Source organism: Miniopterus schreibersii (assembly GCF_964146895.1).
Source record: "Miniopterus schreibersii genome assembly, chromosome: 2".
Lineage (NCBI taxonomy): Eukaryota > Metazoa > Chordata > Mammalia > Chiroptera > Miniopteridae > Miniopterus > Miniopterus schreibersii.
In genome coordinates, this window is record NC_138102.1 from 136,802,377 (window position 1) to 136,824,435 (window position 22,059).

General features: G+C 46.3%; 2 protein-coding genes across 5 annotated transcripts in view; one reads left to right on the forward strand and one right to left on the reverse strand.

Annotated features, from left to right (window-relative positions):
* The window catches only part of LOC308554101 (EEF1A lysine methyltransferase 3), a gene marked incomplete at its 5' end in the record, with an annotated part of 52,187 nt that overhangs the window by 13,250 nt on the left and 16,878 nt on the right, over positions 1-22,059 (reverse strand). For 3 of the 4 annotated variants that reach the window (XM_081130899.1, XM_081130897.1, XM_081130896.1), the window contains one exon: positions 19,003-20,400. The exons of the other annotated variant lie outside the window; for it this stretch is intronic. In XM_081130899.1, coding sequence (XP_080987025.1) covers positions 19,994-20,400 — 407 coding nt within the window. In that variant the 3' untranslated portion in view covers positions 19,003-19,993. Of the gene's footprint in view, positions 1-19,002; positions 20,401-22,059 lie in introns of those variants that run through there. 4 annotated transcript variants of the gene reach the window in all.
* On the forward strand, positions 2,530-19,180 carry AVIL (advillin). The gene is made up of 19 exons (XM_081130904.1): positions 2,530-2,610; positions 4,005-4,079; positions 4,780-4,976; positions 6,363-6,471; positions 6,558-6,668; positions 7,275-7,477; positions 7,937-8,015; positions 8,115-8,213; positions 9,102-9,255; positions 9,354-9,454; positions 9,933-10,070; positions 10,170-10,328; positions 11,100-11,279; positions 12,678-12,823; positions 12,931-13,075; positions 14,604-14,792; positions 15,406-15,474; positions 16,390-16,506; positions 18,588-19,180. Exons 1-19 carry the CDS (start codon positions 2,545-2,547, stop codon positions 18,699-18,701), a joined length of 2,451 nt encoding a protein of 816 aa, XP_080987030.1. The 5' UTR covers positions 2,530-2,544; the 3' UTR covers positions 18,702-19,180.

Genomic DNA, 22,059 nt, shown 5'->3' on the forward strand with positions numbered 1-22,059 from the left:
TGGAGTTAAAAAAAAAAAAAAAGCCTTTAAAAGTCTGCTCTTGTTTTTTGCTGTTTTGAATAGAAACAGATAAAGCTTTCCCTCTGGTTTGAATAAGTCAAGCCCAGGGCTAGGTCGGCTGTGATTGGCCCGGACTGACTAGGAAAATGTGGTTAAGATGCAAACCCAAGCAAATATAACCCAGTGTCTGTGCGGCCATTATAAGCTCAGGCAGCAGACCTGGAGACTCCTGCTTTGGGGTGGTGCTTCACAAGCGCTGCTGCTTACTCGCCAGCAAACTGGGAAGCCGGTGGGAGAGAAGGCAAGGTAAGGTCTGTTGGGTTTATGGGTGCATGTCAGTCGAGCTATCCTACTGAACAAGGAAGGAACGAAAGGAAGAGGAGATGGCGATTTCCCTGGCTTTGTCTTCTTGGATGAGGCTTTTGAAGGGTTGAACCAGGAGTTTGTGACCAGTTTTGCAAACTTCTAAAAAACCAAGGCCCTTTTTAAAGACCACTGAACAGATAAGGCACATTTTTAAAAGCTGGGGATGAAGAAGACCCCTCAGATGGTATGGGGCCAGGCAGAAGTTAAAACCTGCAGCCTCTGTTTGGGGTCCATTCATACTGATATCTCTGTAAGAATTAAGGGCCACTGGTGTTTAACCCGGGATTTCAAAACTGCACCCCACCCCAGGGTTTCTGCAGTGATCTTAAAGGGTGCTGAGTTAATAAGGACTTGGGAAGGAGGGAGGGAATGACTGACCAAGTTTTGGGGAAATTTGATGTCACAGATGGAGTCACATTTTCTGGGTGTTCCAGTGTGGCAGGAATCCCTTTGAGCATGTCCTCTCCTGCATTTGGGGGACCCAGGACCCATATGATCCTTCCCAATAGCTAAATCCCTGCTGGCAAATGGGACTGCTTTTGGCCTCTAAGACTCAAGGCCCTAATTAATGCCAGTTGGTTTGGCTTGTACCAGGTTGATGCTTCTCTATCTTCAAGGAGTGAATTCATTGGCCCCTGTCCCCTTCCCCTAGTTGGCTAACAGCATTTGCCTTTAATGACTAAGGTCTAGGGTCTGAAGAGAACCTGAACAAATATTCCTGGCAGTTCTGAGCAGCACAGGGTGGGGCGATGCAAGTTATCAAATTAAATCCTCAAACAGTGGCTGCTCCGCATCACTGCTCTGCTTTAGTCCTGCCATAGCAGTAGACAAAGGGAGTTTGCTTTTGTGTTTTTTCCAAAGTCCATACTAAATAGCAGTGCGTACTCTCCAAACATACTCTTCAAACCCGGCTTCATCCACCACAGTTCAAGGAAAGAATGGCCAGACATGCTCCTCTTAACAAGCACAATGTGCCTCCAGAAAGCAAAGCTCCACACAGCCCTTTGTGGATGGGCTTTCATCCTCCGTAGATCCACCAAGCCTGTCCTGTTCCTTTGCCTCTTGGGAGTATTCATCAGTCATGCGTCTTATCAGATTGTAAGCTTCTTGTGAGCAAGAACCAGGCTGCCTTTTAATTATATAAAGCCCCTGTGTGACCATGGATGTGTGTAGGTGCTTGATAACCCTGGATACACCTTAGAGATAGTGTACCACCCACACACACCTTTCTTTACCGCTTCCTTCCTCCCCCAGCCCAAGGTCAGACACAGCACCACTGGCTCCTTAGGGTCTGCGTGGGTCTGTGGGAGGGGGTCTGTGTGGGAGGGGAGAGGAAGGCAGCAGCTCACTGGCAGAACAGGCCACGCCCACCCTCCCCTGTTGGCACACGCACTCTGTCCCAGGCCCAGCCCTGCCATTTTACTTTCCCTTTTCTTCTGTGAGGTTCAGGGAATATATTAATCATAAGACATAAGCAGGGTGGGTTGTCTGAGTTTTGGGATAGTTTACTTAAAAGAAAAAAAGTCTGGAAAGTAAAAGCCCAAAGAGAAGGTCAAAGAGTTGATTGCGGAGAGGAGCTGGAAAGAGTTAGAGGGGATGAGAATGAGGGAAGGCAGCCCAATTTAGAAATATTTATTCTGACATCAGCTTTTCTCCCCGTAAACCACTGAATTTAGATAAGTTTGGGAAGGGCTACAGTACATCAAAATGACTAAAAGCACAGGTTTTAGGATCAGATATGGATTTCATTCTAGTGTGTGATCCTGGGCAAATTATTTAACCTCTCTGAACCTGTTTTCCTACAACGTAAGATAAAATATACTCAGCTTATGAGAATTAAGTGAGATAACATACAGTGAATCAACACAGGGCTTAGCATATTTATCACTCTTCCGTAAGTAACCATGGCTGTTACTAGAGCTGTTAACAAGGGAAGCGTCAAGTGGGAAGCAGAACTTCCAGGTGGAGACCCCAGGACCAGCCCAGCTAACGACGTGACCTTGGACAGGTCATTTCCCCCATCACTGTGGAATAGCACAGGGATGCACCACAGGACATGGCAGGATGGCTGACGAGATTCGGAAGTGAATTAGGAAGAAAGCTGGATGAATGCCTGCTGGGACAGGCCTCATCTCCCCACTTGTTCTATGATGTTTCAGTCCCAGGAAGACAAGAGCCATGTCTCTGAGCAGCGCCTTCAGGGCTGTGGGCAACGACCCCGGGATCATCACCTGGAGAATAGAGGTGAGAGCGGCTGGAGGCACAACTTCCTCCTCATCCTGAATCTGGGGCAGACTCCAGTCAGTCAGGTCTGCTACAGGACAGTCCTCCTTAGTCTCTGGCCTATGCTTCAGAAACAGTGAGGGGAAGCATCAAAGTGCTCATTTTCCTACCCTTGACCCCTTCTAGGTGCACAAAGCAGGTGGGTGGCAGGTGTAGGAAATGTTCTTAACCTTGGAGAATAGAGCTCCGAGCAAAAATAAGCTTGCCCTTTATTCAGCCATCTGCTCCTTGCAGTCTGCACTTCCAGTAAATGCCCTGGAGAGATGGGTGGGGCCAGGGCCCACCCAGGAGACTGCTACTCCTGGCTGCTCTGTGGAAAGATGGAACAGGTTTTCCTCAGAGTACTCAGGCTCCCACAAAGTAGTAGGGGAGGCTTGGGGGCACTGCACAGATCGGGGCCCGGTTCATCCCTTCTCACACCTGGACTTGAGCCCCTACGGCTGACCTTGAGCTCCAACAATCTATAGATGGGAATCACCCTGGCCTGGGCAGCCCCACCTGCCAGATATGAGGACCCCCACCCACCCCCATTTCCCTGCTCTGGGCCCAGTGAGTGGCTGCTGAATAAAACCTAGAGATGATGCCTCACTCCACTATCCATGTGGAAGGGGAGTCACAGCCTCTAGCAAGCAGCTCAGAGCTCGTGAGAGGCCCAGAACACTTCCAATAAGTACTAAAAAAGTACAAATATTATGTGATATTTAACATTTTTACATCTACCACATGCTTTATATAGAATACACACAAGTATGACTGCAGATTTACCTTACTTGAAGGTAGTGATGAAAACCTACATGTGAGGCCATGGGAATAGTCCTCCTAGGACAAGACAGACATGCAGGTGGCAAATCAGGGCCCCAATCCAGACTCCAAATATGGGACGATGGGCTTGGAGCCCCATACACTGCTGGCATTCACCCCACAAAGCCCCACAGAATTTCAGCATTCTGTTCTTGCAGACCTTGGCCAGCACTGGTGGTCGGAGTTGGAGAGCAGTGTCAGAGGCAGTGGTGTAGCTGCTCAGAGCCGGGGTTTTATTTGATAGCTTATTTCTAACTCTTTTCCCTGCAATAGGCTGGAGGTCCTCGTAGTGCAGCAAGACAGGACAGGGCAGGGCAGGTGGTGGGAGGGAGGATGGGGTGAGGACAGGCACCCAGATTCAGACTGTGGCTATCCAGGCCAAGCTCAGAAGCCAGGTGGCCATGATAATCCTGTAGCTCTCTGCCAAACCCTGTATGATCAATGGGAACACCTCCCCTACCTCTCCCCTGCCACCTGTGCGGGGGAGGAAAGGGTGGCTTGGGGAAGGGAGAGGAAGGAGGGAATGCAGCCTGTGCACATCCCTGTCCTTCCAGAAAATGGAACTGGCCCTGGTGCCCCTGAGTGCTCATGGCAGCTTCTATGAGGGGGACTGCTACGTCATCCTCTCGGTGAGCAACACCCACTCCCCCGCCCAGTTCCACAAGCTTCTCCTGAGAATCAGGCTCCATGGAGAGACCAGCCAATGATGCTAATCAGGCCTGGTGTCCACCCTGATTCCTCCTCAGTGTTGTACAGGACAGGCCTCCAGTTGAACCATTAAAGGCCATTCTTAGGCAGGGTTTTTTTAATTTTGCACCAGAGGGTGGGGGTGGGGCCCTCAGTCTGAACCTGGATAAGTAGCTCACAAATAGCACATCTCCCTGGGGAGGGGGCAGACCCCAGTTTACAGCGGTGTGGAGGAAGGCCAGATAAATGCAGGCCGTGTCTGGTCTCAAAGTGCTCATTCTAGTTGAGGAAACAATATCACACATGAGCAGTGATGACAAAGCCGCAAGACGGACAGATCAGCACTGTGCCAGCTGTGTAAGTGCAGGGGCGCAGCAAGGTAAGTCTGCGGTCCAAGTTGGAAAAGGTCCCCATTGCTCTCCATATATTTTGAGAACAATAATGTGTAAATTTTCCCCAAATGTGGGGAGGAATTGGAGCTGCCAGAACTTGAGCCACACAGCAGGTCTGCAGGGAGGGAGAGAGGTCTGGAGCCTCCCAAAGACACAGCCACTGTATGCTGCATTCTTCCCGCACCAGCGGGGCCAGCAGCAACGGGCAGGTGAGCTGGTCCCTGATCTGATCTCTCTGGCTGCATCCCAGACCCGGAGAGTGGGCAGTCTCCTCTCCCAGGACATCCACTTCTGGATCGGGAAGGACTCCTCCCAGGACGAGCAGAGCTGTGCAGCCATCTATGCCACACAGCTGGATGACTACCTGGGGGGCAGCCCCGTGCAGCACCGAGAGGTCCAGCACCATGAGTCCGAAACCTTCCGTGGCTACTTCAAGCAGGGCATCATGTAAGTAGTTATGCATGAGCAAGGACAAAAATGGCAGTTTACCAAAAAGGAAATTCAAGGGGCCAATAAGTACATGAAGAAAGTAATCAGAGAAATGTAAATCAGAACAAAGCTCTCATTTCCACCTACTAGAGTAGCACGCATCTGAGAGCTGGGTGATGCCAAGTGTTGGCGAGGTTGGGGTGAAGGAGCCCTCACAACTTGCTGGTGGGAGGGAGACTGGCACAGCATTCCAAAGAGTAAGCTGTCCCTGAGGCAAATCCCACTTCTGAGGGTATAAATCAAAGGAACTCTCACGTACCCAGCTCCATAAAGGCACATGAACCAGAATGTTCACAGCAGTATCATTAGTGGTGGTAGAAGCTGCAGGCAATATAGAAGCCGATCGCTGGGAGTTTGGACAGGAAGAATACTCCATGACACCAAAGAGTACTATGCAGGAGCTGGAAGCAACCTTTAGATACACACCTAACATGTGGACACAACTTAAAATCATGGTGCTCAGTGAACACAGTAAGAAACAGCCTTGAGATGTGTAACAGAATGCCACTTTCTGTTTTAAAAAAATACGTGCACACAAGATAACAGGCCACATTTCACCAGAATAAAAATAAATCAGTGTTAAACTGTTAGAGTGGTTGCCTATGGCAGGGTGAGGACTGGGAGTAGGGTATGCAGATAAAAGAGAATACATAAATACCTAAAACAAGAGAGGAGTCTGATAAAGGCCAATAACAATGCTGCTCCATGAACTAATGAGTTTGATTAACTCAGAACTCCGCACTTGAGAATGAAACAAAAAGAGAAATTTCAATGAGCTGGAGAATTCTGAGGCTGGTCCAAAGCCAGCTTCCTGCATATTGGCAGTGCCCACTGAGGACCTGCTGGGCCCAGAGCATCACAATGTGTTATTAGGGAACCAAAGACATCCCCACCCTCCGCCCCACGATGGCTTTCTGCATGCCCTTCCCGTGCGGGACACCTGGGATGGAGGCCGGGCTGGCTGAGTGCCAGGGGCAGGAGAACTAATTCCAGGAGTGAGCTGGTCCTAAAGCCATCGTGTCACCCATGCTGCTGCTGTTGCCGCTGCCCGGCTTGTGCCCCTCCCCCCGCCACACGCTGATACTCACATAGTCCCTAGAACAAAACGAGCTCTTTCATGCAGTGGGTTCTGTATCATCGATGCGCCTTCTGTCTTGAGCACTAGTTCCTTGTTGGTTCCTGTTCCTTTCCTATCTCAGCTGGAATGTTACTCCTTCTGAGAAGACTGCCCTGACCACTGTCAAAAAGTCCATCAGAAACTGCATCTGTGTAATTCACCACCGTCTCCCCTGTCCCTGGCACATAGCAGGGGCTCAAAAAATAACTGAACGGATGTTCCCTTAGCTACAAGAAGGGCGGTGTGGCCTCTGGGATGAAGCATGTGGAGACCAACACCTATGACGTGAAGCGGCTGTTACACGTGAAGGGGAAGAGGAACATTAGGGCCACTGAGGTAAAGTCCTGCCCACTCTCTGTTCTGGGCCCAGGGCCTCTCTGCCTGGTACCTAAGAATTCCCCCTGAATAATTTCTAACTCCAGGTGGAAATGAGCTGGGACAGTTTTAACCGAGGTGATGTCTTCTTGCTGGACCTTGGGAAGGTTATCATCCAATGGAACGGTCCAGAGAGCAACAGTGGGGAGCGCCTGAAGGTACCGCTCTTTCCAGTCTTCCCGCTTTCTCTTCTCCCTCAGGCCTGTCACAGGGCTTGGCTCTCTCGGGTGCCTTTTCCTTCTTCCTTCTTCACTGGCTCTTCCCTGAGATTCAAGGTGAACCCCTGCCTTGGAGTAGAATCTGTTTTATTTACTTACTTATTTACTTATTTATTTAATCTTCACCCAAGGATATTTTTTCCATTGGTTTTTTAGAGAGTGGAAGGGGAGAGGAGAGACAGAGAGAAAGAGAGAGAGAGAGAGAGAGAGAGGCATCGTTGTGAGAGAGAGAGAGATATTGATTGGTTGCCTCCCACAATCACTCCAACCGGCGCCGGGGATCGAGCCTGCAACCAACTTGCCTTTGGCCAGAATCAAACCCAGGACCCTTCAGTCCATGGGCCGACACTCTAACCACTGAGCCAAACCAGCTAGGGTGGAATCTGTTTTAGAAAGAGGTCAAGTGTGTGAGTCTGTCACTCACCCCTGGGCTCCTCAGCATCAGAATAACTCCTGTCTGGGATCTAGGCTGCTCCTCCGAAAGCCGCCAGGCAGGAAGGGTAGATGCGCAGAGAAGCTGAGTGCTTTCATGGGTTTCTTTGACAGGCTATGCTTCTGGCAAAGGATATTCGGGACAGGGAGCGAGGGGGCCGTGCTGAAATAGGAGTGATCGAGGGAGACAAGGAGGCAGCCAGCCCAGAACTGATGAAGGTCCTCCAGAACACCCTCGGCCAACGTTCTGTTATCAAGCCTGTGGTCCCAGATGAGATCATAGATCAGCAGCAGAAATCAAATATCATGTTATATCAGTGAGTAGCTAAATCTGGCTGGTTGGAAGCTGGGATGGGGGGAAGTTGCCCCCTAGAAGACTAGGCACTTCTGCTTGGCTCCTCATTTGGGGTGCAGGAGTCTGGCTTTCTTTTAGTCTTTTTCAAATGCAGTTTCTACAAAGAGCTTGGTGTTCCAATTCAAGGAGGCAGCCACCATCTCTCCATCAGCAACTCTCCCTGGTCTCTTGGGGAAACTGTTCCTTTACTTGGATCTATACATGGGCAGGGATGTGGATGGGACGTTTGGAGAGAGATGCACAAAAGTCTCCTCTAGAGAACAGAGTCCCTCACATTCCTATCTGCACTCAAGCTACACCTGTCATAGGAAGTCAGACTCTACCCAGAAACTCCATATTAAAACAGAGCCAGGAAATTATCAAACAACTATAAGATGCTTTGTAGAAGAGAAGGCACAGGCTAACCTCTCCCTTTCTCTAGTGTCTCAGACTCGGCTGGGCAGCTGGTGGTCAGAGAGGTGGCAACGAGGCCTCTGGTCCAGGACTTACTGAACCATGATGTAAGTAGGGCTTGGGTGGGCTTGGCGTGGGGTGACCAGACCTGGCCTCAGAAGCAGGCCCTGGGGAAGATGCAACCACTTTATCCCTGACTGCTTCAGGACTGCTACATCCTGGACCAAAGCGGGACCAAGATCTATGTGTGGAAAGGAAGAGGAGCCACAAAGGCGGAGAAACAGCTGGCCATGTCTAAGGCCCTGGTAGGAGCAATATTGTCCAAAAAATTGTCACCAACACTTCAGATGGGCTCAGAGAGCCACACTAGGCACTTGAGCACATAACATTGCAGTTATATAGATGGACTTTGAAGTCAGGCAAACTGAGATTCAAATCTAGGTTCAATGCCATCTCCTGGAGTTGTTGTGAGGATTAAATAACATTTGTAAAGCATTCAGAACAGTACCTGGCACACACACTGGCTCAGTAAAAGGTGGCTGTTATTACTAAAGGGGACAGATATCACTTATCAAGGTTAACGGCCCTGTCCTCAAGAAGCTTATGATATTGTGCAGAGCCATGCAGGTGAACCAAGTAGGATGCACTTACAAAGCAATAAATGGGCAAATGAGTGTGATACAAAGTCAGTAGAATACATGAGAGTTGAAAGAAAAGAGTATAGAGCATCGTGGGGGAAAAAAAAAAAAGAGTTGCTCTGTCCAGTGTGGCACAGCTGGTTGAGTGTCTTCCCATGCACCAAAAGTACATTGGTTCAGTTCTTGGTCAGGCCACATGCCTGGGTTGTGGGCTCGATCCCCAGTGGGGTATGTGTAGGAGGTAGCTGATCAATGTTTCTCTTTCCCTCTCCCTTCCTCTCTCTCGAAAATCAATTTTAAAAACATATTTTAATAAAAGAGTAATAATCATGACAGGTCAAAAAAGAGATGACAAACTGTCTCACTCAGTCCTTTCCTTGAGTCAGGTAAGTTTGTCCCTAGACAGAAGTGAGTTAGAATTTGACTCTGACTCCCAGAAGGGAGCAAGGGAGCAATCCTACCAACTGGCTTCAAAGGGGTGAATCACTAGCCAAGCAAAGAACTCAGTGCATTCCCTGACTGACCTGCCTGTCTGGGGGCGGGGTGTATCTACAGAACTTCATCAAGATGAAGGGCTACCCTAGCAGCACCAATGTGGAGACCGTCAACGATGGTGCAGAGTCAGCCATGTTCAAGCAGCTGTTCCAGAAGTGGTCAGTGAAGGAGCAGACCGTGGGCCTGGGGAAAACATTCGGCATTGGCAAAATCGGTAAGACTGCCCAGACTGTCTTCTTACTGCTGGGCCTGAAGAATGGCAGGCACGGATGCTGTTCACTCGCTTGGCTTCTCCCAACCCCTTCTCTGCAGCTAAAGTTTTCCAGGATAAATTTGATGTGACTCTGCTGCACACCAAACCAGAGGTCGCTGCCCAGGAAAGAATGGTCGATGACGGCAATGGAAACATTGAGGTGAGCCTACTGATTCCCGTCTCAGTACAGGCAGCACAGCCCTCCTAGCTACTCTGCTTACGAGGAGGGGCAGCTGGGTCTGCCTGCTTTGCTTTCCTTTTCATCTCCGGTGCCTTAGGAGGATCCTCTAAGGGGTGTCTGGGTCTGCAGTTTTCCCACAATTCTTCAGGGAAGTGAAAGGCAGATACGCCAATGAGCTATCAATAACACACCTGGAAGATCTATTCAAATAATCTCTGAGGCGTGCTGGGGAGGTGCCTGACCAGGGACAATCCAGTTCTCCTCCAGATTCAAATCATGCAAATGTGATAAGCCCTCACCACTGAGAAAGCAGCACCAGAGGAGGCAGGGGGACTTTGAGTGGACAGAAGTTAGTGCCTTACATGGGGATTCTCTGCTAAGCATGACCCCGTTCCCTTCAGGCAGCTCTCTTCAAATAGGACCCCATCTCTGAGGAATTGTCTCCTTCTGTGCCCAGGTCTGGAGAATTGAAAACCTGGAGCTGGTACCCGTGGAGCATCAGTGGTATGGCTTCTTCTATGGGGGAGACTGCTATCTGGTTCTCTATACATATGAGGTTTATGGGAAGCCGCATTACATCTTGTACATCTGGCAGGTAGGCCTGGGGTAGGCTCTGCTTTCAGAGATGGTGCCTCCTCTGGCCACTGAGCTGGGGCAGGGATAGCAGCGGCCCTTCCTCCCGTCACCTCTGCAGGGCCGCCACGCCTCACAGGACGAGCTGGCAGCCTCCGCATACCAGGCGGTGGAGGTGGATCGGAAGTTTGATGGGGCCCCTGTGCAGGTTCGGGTTACCATGGGGAAGGAGCCACGCCACTTCATGGCCATCTTCAAAGGAAAGCTGGTTATCTTTGAGGTGAGAACCCTCAGATAAAGTTGCACCATGAGCCAGAATGCTCAGAACTAACAAGCCTGCAGGGGCTATGGTGGAGGAGGGGAGGGGTGGGGAGCCGGCCTTGAGGTAGACATGGATAAGAAGGGGTTAATCTCTCTAAGACACTAAAGTGAATCCCAACTGCCTAGGACTTCAAGTCCAAACCACTGCCTAATTCATGTTCAAGGTCTTTCACAATCTGACCCATATTGCCTGTGTCGGTGTGTTACCCCTCAGCTCCCTTACCTCCACGCTCCACTGCAGACAGGTGGGTCTCCTCACTAGACCACACATGTGCCACATCCCTCCCTGTCCACCTCCCCCACTGAATGTACCCTTTCAGATTCAAGTTCTACTTCTTCCACGAAGCCCTGGCTGAAGCACTACCAAAAATGTACAATGTCACAGGCTTGATATACACAACTCCGTGGTCATTTATTAGCCAGCTTTCTAAGCCTCAGTTTCCCCATCTGTAATATGGGATAATACCTTCACAGAATTATTTGGAGGTTCAATGAAATGATATAGGTAAGGCACCAGCCACAAAGCCTGGCATATAACAGTGGTCTCAGAATGAAACAAGTTAACATTATTGGTACCATAACTCCAGGTCACCCCCACCTTTCCATTAGCCCACCAGCTCCTCAAGGGCAAAGACAGTGTCAAATACATCCATATTCTCCTCAACAGCTAGCCCAGAGCTCTGCTCACACGGTGCACCTCAAGTCCAGACTTTGCTTTTCTCGTCTCTAGGGTGGGACTTCCAGGAAGGGAAATGCCGAGCCTGATCCTCCAGTAAGACTCTTTCAGATTCAAGGAAATGACAAATCTAACACCAAAGCAGTGGAGGTGCCAGCCTTTGCCTCCGCCCTAAACTCCAATGATGTCTTTCTGCTGCGGACCCAGGCAGAGCACTACCTGTGGTATGGCAAGGTAGGATGGCTGGTCCCAGTGGTCACACCAGCCCTGGACCCACCCTCCTGTAAGCAAGGGCAAAGGAATTAAAGAGCAGGCTGGAACAGTCCACAAAAAGAGGAGCCTTTTTCCTAAAGCATCTTCAAAGGGAACTGTTAACATTCCCCACAATTAGGCCTCCAACTAAAAAGTCAATGACAGTCCTACTCATACCCAGGAGACACACCATAAACTTCTAACTGGACAGGGGCTGAATAAGTCAATCTTTCCACACCAATTTGGTGGATTACAATAGAATAGGCATTACACTGAACAATAACACTAAAATGTGATTCTGTCAATTCAGACTGCATCTGCACTAAAGAGTACTAAGTTGTTTCCAAAAGAGAATTCAACAGGAAAAGATGCTCAACATTATTAGTCATTAGGGAAATGCAAGTGAAAACCCAATGAGATACCTCTACACACGTATTAGAATGGCTAAAAAAAGATTGACAATATCAAGTGTAGGTGAGAATGCAGAGCAACAGGAACCCTCACACATTGCTGGTGGGAATGCAAACATGGCCTTTGAAAAACAATTTGATAGTTTCTTATGAAACATACACTTACCATATGTTCCAACAATCCCACTCCAGGGCATTTACCCGTGTGAAAGAAAACACTGTCTTTACACAAAAACCCATACACAAGTATTTTTAGCACATAGCACCTTTATTCAAAATCACCAAAAACTGGAAGCTACTCCACTGGAGAATGGATAAACAGTATTACATCCATACAAGGGAACACCACTCAGCAACACAAAGGAAAAGTGTTGGTACCCACAACCACAAGGGTGATGCTAAGTGGAAGAAGCCAGACTCAAAGTCTACATAGTGTATGATTCCATTTATGACCTTCTGGAAATGGCAAAACTATCGTGATGGAGGAAAGAGTCATGGTTGCCAGAGGTTGATTTAAAAGGGTATGATACAAAGGGGTAGCCTGGATGAACTTTTTGTAGGGATGAGGCAACTGTTTTTGATTCTTTGTTATGGTAGCATGATTCTATGCATTTGTCAAGACTCAGAACTGTACACCAAAAAAAGTGAATTTTCTTGTATGTAATTTTAAAAATAAGTTTAAGAAAATCAAAAGTAGGTGCTAAAATTCCGACTGAAACCAAAACAAAGGTGACTCTTGTCAACATTCATGTGCGTTTCAGAGTCTAGCTCTCTTCTTTGCCACAACACTCGTTTTCCTCCCCCTACTCCAACCCCTCCCCAGCACTAGAACAAACCTATTCCCTGTCCCAAAGTACTGTGGCTTGGTAGCTGATCCTAGCTACACTAAGTTATTAGTCTCAGAAGCATTTTTCTACATCAACGTGCTTATGTGCGACTAACATCTTTGTTCTCCTCACCCCATTCCCAGGGGTCTAGTGGGGATGAGCGGGCAATGGCTAAGGAACTGGCCACGCTTCTCTGTGATGGCACTGAGGACACTGTGGCGGAGGGCCAGGAGCCCCCTGAGTTCTGGGAACTGCTGGGAGGGAAAACTCCCTATGCCAGTCACAAAAGGTATGGGCCCACAGCATCACCTCCTCTTGGCTCCCTCTGCCTCCCAGGCTTGTGAACTGCACATGATTTCTAAGCAGCTCAGTTCCTCCAAATGGACTGTATTGCAGATTACAGCAGGAAATCCTAGATGTCCAGCCCCGTCTCTTTGAATGTTCCAATAAGACTGGCCGGTTCATTGTCACTGAGATCACAGACTTCACCCAGGATGACCTGAACCCAGGTGATGTGATGCTCCTGGACACCTGGGACCAGGTAAGACACAGCCAAAGTGTTTGGAACAAGTGACAAAGATCCTTACAGTTTGGGCTATTTTTATATAGCAACTCCTGCCAGGATAAACCCAGAGTAACCCTGGACCATCCCCAAGTCAATCAAACAACTGTCAGTGGTGACCAATGAAAGAGCCTGCTTTTTACCAGGGTTGGAAAGAACAGAATGTTGTTTAAAATTCACCATCCTGGGAATTTTCCCACCTTGCTCTGGGAAAAATCAGGCCACCCTATCATCAGGCACTTCTTTCTCTCAAGACCAATAGCAGCAGGTTCCACACCCAGAGAAACGGGCCTTTTAGGAACAAAGGGGTAAGAAAGGGGTATCTTCAAGGCAACCCCTTCCTGACATCCCATTTTCTTCAGTTCAGCTCAGCAAACACACTCAGCACCTCCTCTGTTCTAGTCACGGCAAGGTGTGGTATCACCAAGGTGAAAAGTGCCATTTTGCTCTGCTTTGAGACTTCACAGGCTGATGGGGGTTGGGGGCAGGGGGTGGACATAGAAACATCATTTTATTATGATGGAGGTGCCACAGGAGCACAAATTAGGGGCTCTCACATAGTTTAGTGGCTCAGAGCTGACTTCCTGGAGGAGATGGCTCCCAGGCTGAATCTCAAATGATAAATAGGCATTAATCAGGTAAAGGGGGCATTCCAGGCAAAGGAAATAGCACAAGTAAAAGCAAGGCATGAAATAGTCTAGTATACAGGGAACTAGAAAAAAATATCATCAGAGCGTAAGATAGACTTAAAGAGCACCATAGAGAACAGAGATGAAGAAGTAGGTATGGACCTTATCTACCACGTGAAAAAGTCTGAGATTTACCCTGGAAAGCTACTGAAGTTTAAGCAGGTTAGTGACAAGGTCAGATTGTGCTTTAGATCGAGCATTCTGGCAAGTGTAGGAGAGGAGGGATGGGGGGATAATAAAAGAAGACTATGCTGGGAGTCCAGTCAGTAAACTATTGTTATAGAACAGCAAGAGCTGCCACAGGCCTGCACAGGAGCAAAGGAGTAGAGATGCAGGGATGGTGACAGATTTCACAAATGCATAGGAGGTAAAATGGCTGGCCTTGGTAACGTACTGGATATGGGGGGTATCTAGGGTGAATCCCAGGTTGCTGCCTTATAAATGACGGGGTGGATGCCATTCACCAAGAACAGAGACAAAGACAAGTTTAGAAAGGAAAAGCTACATTTTGAGGTGTTATATTTGAGGCGCTTGAAGACAGACAAGAGGAGGTTGCAACAAGTTAGACTCAGGAAGTTGAAGTTCAGAGAAAGAGCTCAGGACTGCAGATGTAGATGCCATGAGAGATGCACATGGATTAAAATCACAAATCAATAAAAATAAAAAATAAAATAAAATAAATCACAAATCAAGATGATTCTGAGAAAAGCTTTGTCCTCTGGGGCTGTGAATTGCTGAGGGGGAAGAGAGTGTTTATGATCTAGTACATAGTCCTTGTTATGAACGCATTAATAGATATTCAATCTCTACCACAACAGGTGTTCTTGTGGATTGGTGCTGAGGCCAATGCCATAGAGAAGGAGAGAGCCCTTGCTACAGCCCAGGAGTACCTGCACACTCACCCTAGTGGCCGAGACACTGACACACCGATCCTGATCATTAAGCAGGGGTTTGAGCCTCCCCTCTTCACAGGGTGGTTCTTGGCCTGGGACTCTCACCTTTGGAGCGTAAGAACAGAGAGAATGGGGAGGGGTTCTTACTGTCAGGGAGCTCGGCATTAATAGCTCAGTGGGAAGGTGGGATACTCACGGGCTGGGTAAATCCAAATCCACATTTCCCTTACTCCCAGACACCTCCCTGCTTTTTACTTTTCTTCTCTTTCCCACCCTCCACAGCACTAAGTCCAGTTAGAGAATTCATAGCTTGTTTCAGGAATAAGCAGCGTGCAGAAGTAATAATGTTTAGAAAGTATATCCACACACATCGTTTTTAGCTTTACAGCTATCCTGACAGCTAGGGTAAACATGGTTTTCCATGTTACAGATTAGGAAGCTTAGAGAAGTTATTTGTCTAAAGTCACAATTAACCAGGCTTTCTGACTCCTAGTCATCTGCTGTCTTAAGTCCTGTATGGAGGACTGAGGGACTACCAGCAGAGAATGTATATTATGTTTATGTACCTTCCAATCTTATATGGGCCCAGAAGGGACTTGCATTTTTGCTCATGCCTGAAATGTCTTCTGATTCCCTGGCATTTTTGCTTTCCTCAAGGGTACAGACTAGGCCTGAGATGGCCCTCCTTACACCCAGCACCTCATCCTATGTTTTCTATCCTTTACAGGTGGGAAAATCATATGAACAGTTAAAAGAAGAGCTGGGAGACGCTGCTGCTATCACGAGAATCACTGCTGTGAGTTTCTTGGAGGAGCAAGTCACAAAGGCAACCAGAGCCAAAGAGAAGCAGCAAGTGCTACAGAGGCCACATGGGCGAAACCCTATGATGTCCTTCATAGTATCGCTCTAGTGGTCTGTTCTGATATGAAGATTGTTTTAATCAGTAAAAAAGCAGGTGTCAGAGCCAGGTTCCTTATTTTACTGCCTTCCAGAATTTAGAACAGATTTGCTGTTTTTTAAGAAAAAAAATAAGAAAAACTAATTTTATTATTCAACTCTCTCTGTCATTCAGGATAGATTAAATTTACTGACAGCATTTTTCAGAAGTAGTAAGTTTCTAACCCAAATGATATGCTTATCAGTTTCTGACAGTGGAGTCCACAGAAATTCAGGTCATTACCCCTATTTTAATGGCTAAAAGAAATGGAGCCTCTGGCCAGGAATTCAACAGCAATTTAACATCAGGATGAGTGCATGGCACCAGCTGTCCAAACCAACTGGCAATTATGTCCTTTGTACTCTACAAACTCAAGATTCCAAAGCTAATGGTGATGTAGCATCTTTAAAATGTATTTAAGAAAAGTATGACTTCAGTTGAAGTCATTTAAAGGCTGGAAATGTAGAACCTAAGTGCCAAGAGAAGGGATGTGATCACAATATTTAAATGAGATTTAAGCACAGCATTGATGCCAAACTGGCTATACAGGATTTACCTCAGACTTACCCAGCTTTCCCAAGGACCTCAAAATCTGAATATTTTAGATTCCCAGATTATTCTGACACGCAGCCAGGTTTGGGGACAACTGTTCTAAAAGATAATTACAAAGGGCGAAGTGGTATGAACCAAAATTTTAATTTTATACACACAGAACTTTGCACGGACCTGATGAGTTTTTATCCTGTGTCTACTTTTTTATCTTATCTTACCTAGGACATGAGGAATGCAACCCTCTCCCTGAATTCTGAGATAAAATATTACCCTATAGAAGTTCTACTGAAAAATCAGAATCAAGAATTGCCTGAGGATGTGGACCCTGCCAAAAAGGAGGTGAGTAGGTGAAGGAACTATGTCTGATGCAAGTGGAGCTCTCTATGAGTAAAGTACCTGTCTCAATATATGGCCTAGGACAGTTCTGGAACACTGTAAGCACTCAAAAGACATTTGAGCTACCCAGCTCAAGCCAAAAACCCAGGGCTCCTTCCTGATACTTTCTTCTCACCTCTCACATCAATCCATCAGCTAGCCCTCTGTCCATTCCTCTCCATCTCTCTGCTACCAGTCTGGTCCAGCCATCGTGGCCTACTGCAATAGTTCCCCAACTGGTTTCTATACCACCCTACAATCTGTTCCCCACCTAACAACCAATGGGCTTTTAAACAGAGCAGATGACACTGCTCTATTTTAAAGAACTTGAATGGCCTTTTCACTGCATATAGAGAAGAATCCAAAGTCCTTTCCATGGCCTCCAGGACCTGGTCCAATCTGACCCCTGCTCCCCCTCTGATTTCATCTCACACACCACTACCCTCTTCACTTAGACCCCTTCAGCCAGTGGCTGCTTTTCTTCTAATATGCTCATTCCAGCCTTTGAGCCTTTACACTTGCTAGTGCTCCTGCCAGAAAAAACATAACAAAGCCAACTCCTTCACATTATTTAGGTCTCAGCTCCAATAACATCCCCAGGAAGGCCTTCCCTACCTACCTAACACTGCTTCCGTCATCCCTCCAGTCCCTTTATCCTTGCTCATTGTCAGTCTCCTCCAGTAGTACCCTTAGCAGCAAGGACCTTATCTGACTTATTCACCATCATATTCCCAGCTTTTCACCACCTAAAAGAGTACCTGGCAGATAGGAGGCACTGCTGAAGTTTCAGTTAAATGAATTAACATACTCATGTTGAATGAAGTAATTTATTCTCCCCTGGAAGGATCTGATTTGGGAAGGGTCTCTAGACTTTCCACAATGTCTTTTTTTTTTTTTTAATATATCTTTATTGATTTCAGAGAGAGATAGAAACATCAATGATGAGAGTCATTGATCGCTGCAGCCCGCAACCCGGGCATATTCCCTGACCGGGAATCAAACCCCAATCTCCTGGATCCTAGGTCGATGCTCAACCGCTGAGCCAAGCCCGGCTGGGCTCCACAGTGTCTTATCTAACCAACTCCTGAGTACTAGACTACAACTTTCTTAAAAACAGAGGTCATGTATTAGTAATTTTACTTGGATAGAAAATACTCATTGAACATCAATAAATAAATGTGAGGAGAAATTTATGCTCTCAACAAGATCCACCTGATCTTGTATTTGAAAATGCCTGGGCCCTGGCCAGGTAGCTCATTTGGTTAGAGCATCATCCCCATACGCCAACGTCGTGGGTTTGATCCCCATCAGGGCACATACAAGAATCAACAAATGAATGCATAAATAAGTGGAGCAACAAATCAATCTTTCCTTTCTCTCCCTCCCTTCCTTCCCTCTCTCCCTCTCCCTCTCTTCCCACACCCTTCCTCTCTAAAATCAAATTTTTTTTTAAAGTTGGATAAAGCCCGGCCAGGAGTGGCTCAGCGGTTGAGCGTCGACCTGGGATCCAGGCGATCAGGGTTCGATTTCCAGTCAGGGCACATGCCCGGTTGTGGGCTTGATCGATGATTCTCTCATCATTGATGTTTCTGTCTCTCTCTCTCCCTCTCGTTTCCTCTCTCTGAAATCAATAAAGATATATTTTTTAAAAAATAAAAAAATAAAAAATAAAGTTGGATAAAAATAGATATGGGCATAAAGTAAGGAAAATCATCACTCAACTTAGTTCTCCATTTAGCCAAAACCTAATGTGTAGAAGTCACACAAAATATGTAAGCCATTTCTTGTCCTTCTGGCAAGAAACTGATGCCAGGTGAAACCGTAAGAGCAGTGAATCCAGTCAGTTCTTCCACAGGCCAAGATGGGACTCCACAACCTGAAGAGCTCTCCAATGAATAATTTAAGTCTATTACAGACTTTCTGAAAATTCATTCTACTTCCCCCTTCAAGGACCTACCCCTCTTAGCCCCCACTTTCCCAAACTCTACTGGCACTAATAAGTGCCATGTCTTCCTTCTAACTGGAAACTTTGTCTTCTCTTTTAGAATTACCTCTCTGAACACGACTTTGTTTCTGTGTTTGGCATCACAAGAGGGCAATTTGTTGCTCTGCCTGGCTGGAAACAGCTCCAAATGAAGAAAGAAAAGGGGCTTTTCTAAGGCAAGAAAGCATACACCTACTGCAAAACCACAAAAGAGAGTAGATAGTGCCAATATCAGGAAAGAATTTATCTACCAATTGTTGCCTAACACTCAGCTACTTAATTTAGATAAAATAGGGTCTGCAAATCACAGCATGTTCTCCATTTTTCTTATCTCTGCATTCCTTAGTTGTTATATACCTAAAATGTTAACTACCCACTTTTTGATTTTGTGGCCTTCTGGCTAAAGCCTCAGCAGAAAACACTAAAACTACATGAATCTGGAAAATTCAAAAGTAAGACAACAAAAAAACTAAGTTTAAAGTGTTTAATATTAGGGCAAAAACCTAAGTTTGTTTTCAATTTTAAGATCGGTACATCCAAAATCTATTTAACCCACAAATCATTGAAGTTAATCACATGTATACCCCAAAGCCAAATGTCCAAATCTGTATGTGCCAGAGCTTTTAACTTTTCAAATAAAGATACCTATATGAGAAAATGGGAGTTCTATTCAGTATTATGGGTTTGCCCATTATAGTAATTATCTGATGTATTGTTGGGAGAATTGTTTCAGTACTAGGGAAGTAAAGAGGCACTACTGGGTGAGCTCTGGATAACTGGACCACTGTAATTCCCATTTCTGGCACAAGAATGCCAAAATCTGCCTTACAGCTGTCTGGGAAACCTTAGTCCCCACCCACCCATACTCCATTATCCAAAAGAAAACTAGGGTCATGTGTTATTAATTTCAGTAATGAGGCCAGAACCAGTGTGAATACCACTGCAGAGGGCCTTCAAAGCACACTACAGACATCAACAAATGAACCACATTTTCCAAACAACTCTAAGTTTGAGTCAACAATTCCAAAAGAAGCCATGTGGAAGGAGTAATGTAACTGGGAAGTTCCAGGATAGACGCATAGTCCAAAGCATCACAAGAGAGTTCCAAGTCACAGAAGTAAGACAGAATGAATTAGAATTTTAGGACACCGTGATAAATCTATGTTGAAGGGAGCACGTTGATGCCTTTTTCCCCAGAATCTGTCAGTCACTTCAATAAGGCCCACCTGTTGTTTTCTAAGACACAGAAAAGCTAAACCCAACATTATGCAAACAAGGAAAAGATTCTACTCTCTTTATTATATAACAATTTTATTTAATAACTTTACCCATGAAGTATAATTTCATTATAAACTCAAGTGAAAAACAAATCCTGGGTTTGAAAGAGCCTTAGGAAATAACTTCTTTTTGTAATAATGCTCAAAACTAAGAAGAAACATTTCCTCTTGGGCCAAAAGTCTCTGGAACCTATTCAGCCTCTGCTGCCTCTTCGCATTCTCCACATTCAAAGCGCACAAAGTCTACTACAGACACTCCCTGGGGCTGCACATACTGTCCCAACGTGATAGAGGGATCCAGCAAGTATGGCTGGGACAGCATCTTGGTTTCTGTCTCTCCCCCAGGCTCATCATCCAGGGAGCCAACAGAGAGAGGGGCCATGCCTACCACATGCTGCCCAAGGCGGCGGCCAAGGTCTTCAAGGTTTGCTTTCCACTCAGATGTCTCGCAGATGACCAGGGCCCCGTACTTCCCCAGCACCAGGTTGTGGAGTGAGGGACTGTGCATTGCTCCATGGACATAAGAGCCAACATAGAACCCAGTTGGCACCTTCACCCATGCAGCTCGTTTAAGAGTCATGTTTTCTCCCAGTTTCCCTATAAAAAAGCAAAAGTAAAAGACACGCTTCCAGAATATGATGTCTGTGGTAGTACTAAATATACACAGAGGTGGCCAAGTTTCAGAGACAGTCCTCTGCATTTACACTGTGGATATGCTGTAAGATGGAGCTACCATTTTCAGTTTAAAGAGGAAAAGGTATGTGCCAGAAGGAGGTGGGGAAAAGGAAAGTACCTTTATGGAGCACCAACTATGTGCCAAGCACGCTACATTTAAAAACAGGCTATGCCCTAGCTGAAGAAGCTCAATGGTTAGAGCGTTGGCCCGCATGCCCAAGGATCTCGGGTTGAATTCCAGTTAAGGGCACGTACCTGGGCTGCAGGTTTGATCCCCAGCCCTGGTTGGGCCGTGTGCGGGAGGTAACCAATCAATGGGGTCTCTCATATACATGTTTCTCTCTCTTTCTCTCTCCCTCCTTCCCCCTCCATCTCTCCCTCCCCCTCCATCTCTCCCTCCCTCCCTTCCACTCTCCCTAAAAATGAATGGAAAAAATATCCTCAGGTAAGGATTAACAAAAAAAATAAAAATTTAAATTAAATAAAATAAAATAAAAACATAGGCTATGGTGTCACACAGACCCTGGACTCAGATCTCAGTTCTGCTTCTTACCAGCTATATAGCTATATGACCTTAGGCAAGTGACTTAATGATATAACTCCATTTACTAATTTATCAAGTCTTAGTAGCTTCATCTGTAAATGGAAATGATACCACTTAAAATAACCTGAAAGCAGGGCTATTGGGAGAAATAAATAATATATATAAAAGCACTTATTACAGTATTTAGCACATACTGAGCACTCAAATGCTGGCTATTGTTTTAAACTTGGGCTTAGATAGCTTAAGTAATCTACTGGCAGAAGGTCACATAGCTCAGACATGGCAGACAAATTAAAACTCAGGTCTGACTCCAAAGCAATTAATTGATTTTTCCCACCAAATTACCATCCCTCCCAAATGCCACCATAACTGACACAGACAACTCCTGATCATTCATTGTACCAGGGAAAAGTCCACAACTAAAAGCCCCAGAAAACCCAAAACCGTCTGTCATCTCATAGTTTCAACTTCCTCTCATCAAAAAAAAAAATTTTTTTTAAATCACATTTTAAGAGGTCCTTATGAGAACCAAAAATGGATTTCAGTTTTCCCTTCTCTCAGGATGCTCTACCCTCTAGGAGATGAGAAGTCCAAATAAGCCAAAAGGTCAGAAGGGGTAGGAGAATAAACAAAGGGAGATCTAGATAAATATTCTTGAATTAGCCATAAGCTATATCTTAAAAAAATCACAAAAGGGGAGAATTCAGAAACCAGAAAGGCTCTTACAACAGCTCAAACATCTACCCAATAGTTAATTCCCAGAAATTGATGAGAGGCTGAAAAACCCAGTTCTTCCAGAATTTCTTAATAAGCCCCATACAAGGCTGTCTGCCTGGTTTCTCATCTATGACTCACTGAAACATTATACATACTTCAAGACGACTTGATAAAAATTGATGCCTTGACTGGAAATTTGAGATGAGCAATAAATTCCCAGCAGCAAGCTCAAACCCCAGCCTTACTTTCCTCCCTCCATCAAGGACACCTAGGAAGAAGGCAAAATCCCCACTAGTCCCACCACAATGATCCAAGCATGG

Coding starts and splice junctions, on each gene's coding strand:
- AVIL (XM_081130904.1), top strand. CDS start 2,545: ATGTCTCTGAGCAGCGCCTTCAGGGCTGTGGGCAACGACCCCGGGATC. Junction 4,977..6,362: donor TACTTCAAGCAGGGCATCAT/GTAAGTAGTTAT, acceptor ATGTTCCCTTAG/CTACAAGAAGGGCGGTGTGG. Junction 15,475..16,389: donor CTATCACGAGAATCACTGCT/GTGAGTTTCTTG, acceptor TATCTTACCTAG/GACATGAGGAATGCAACCCT.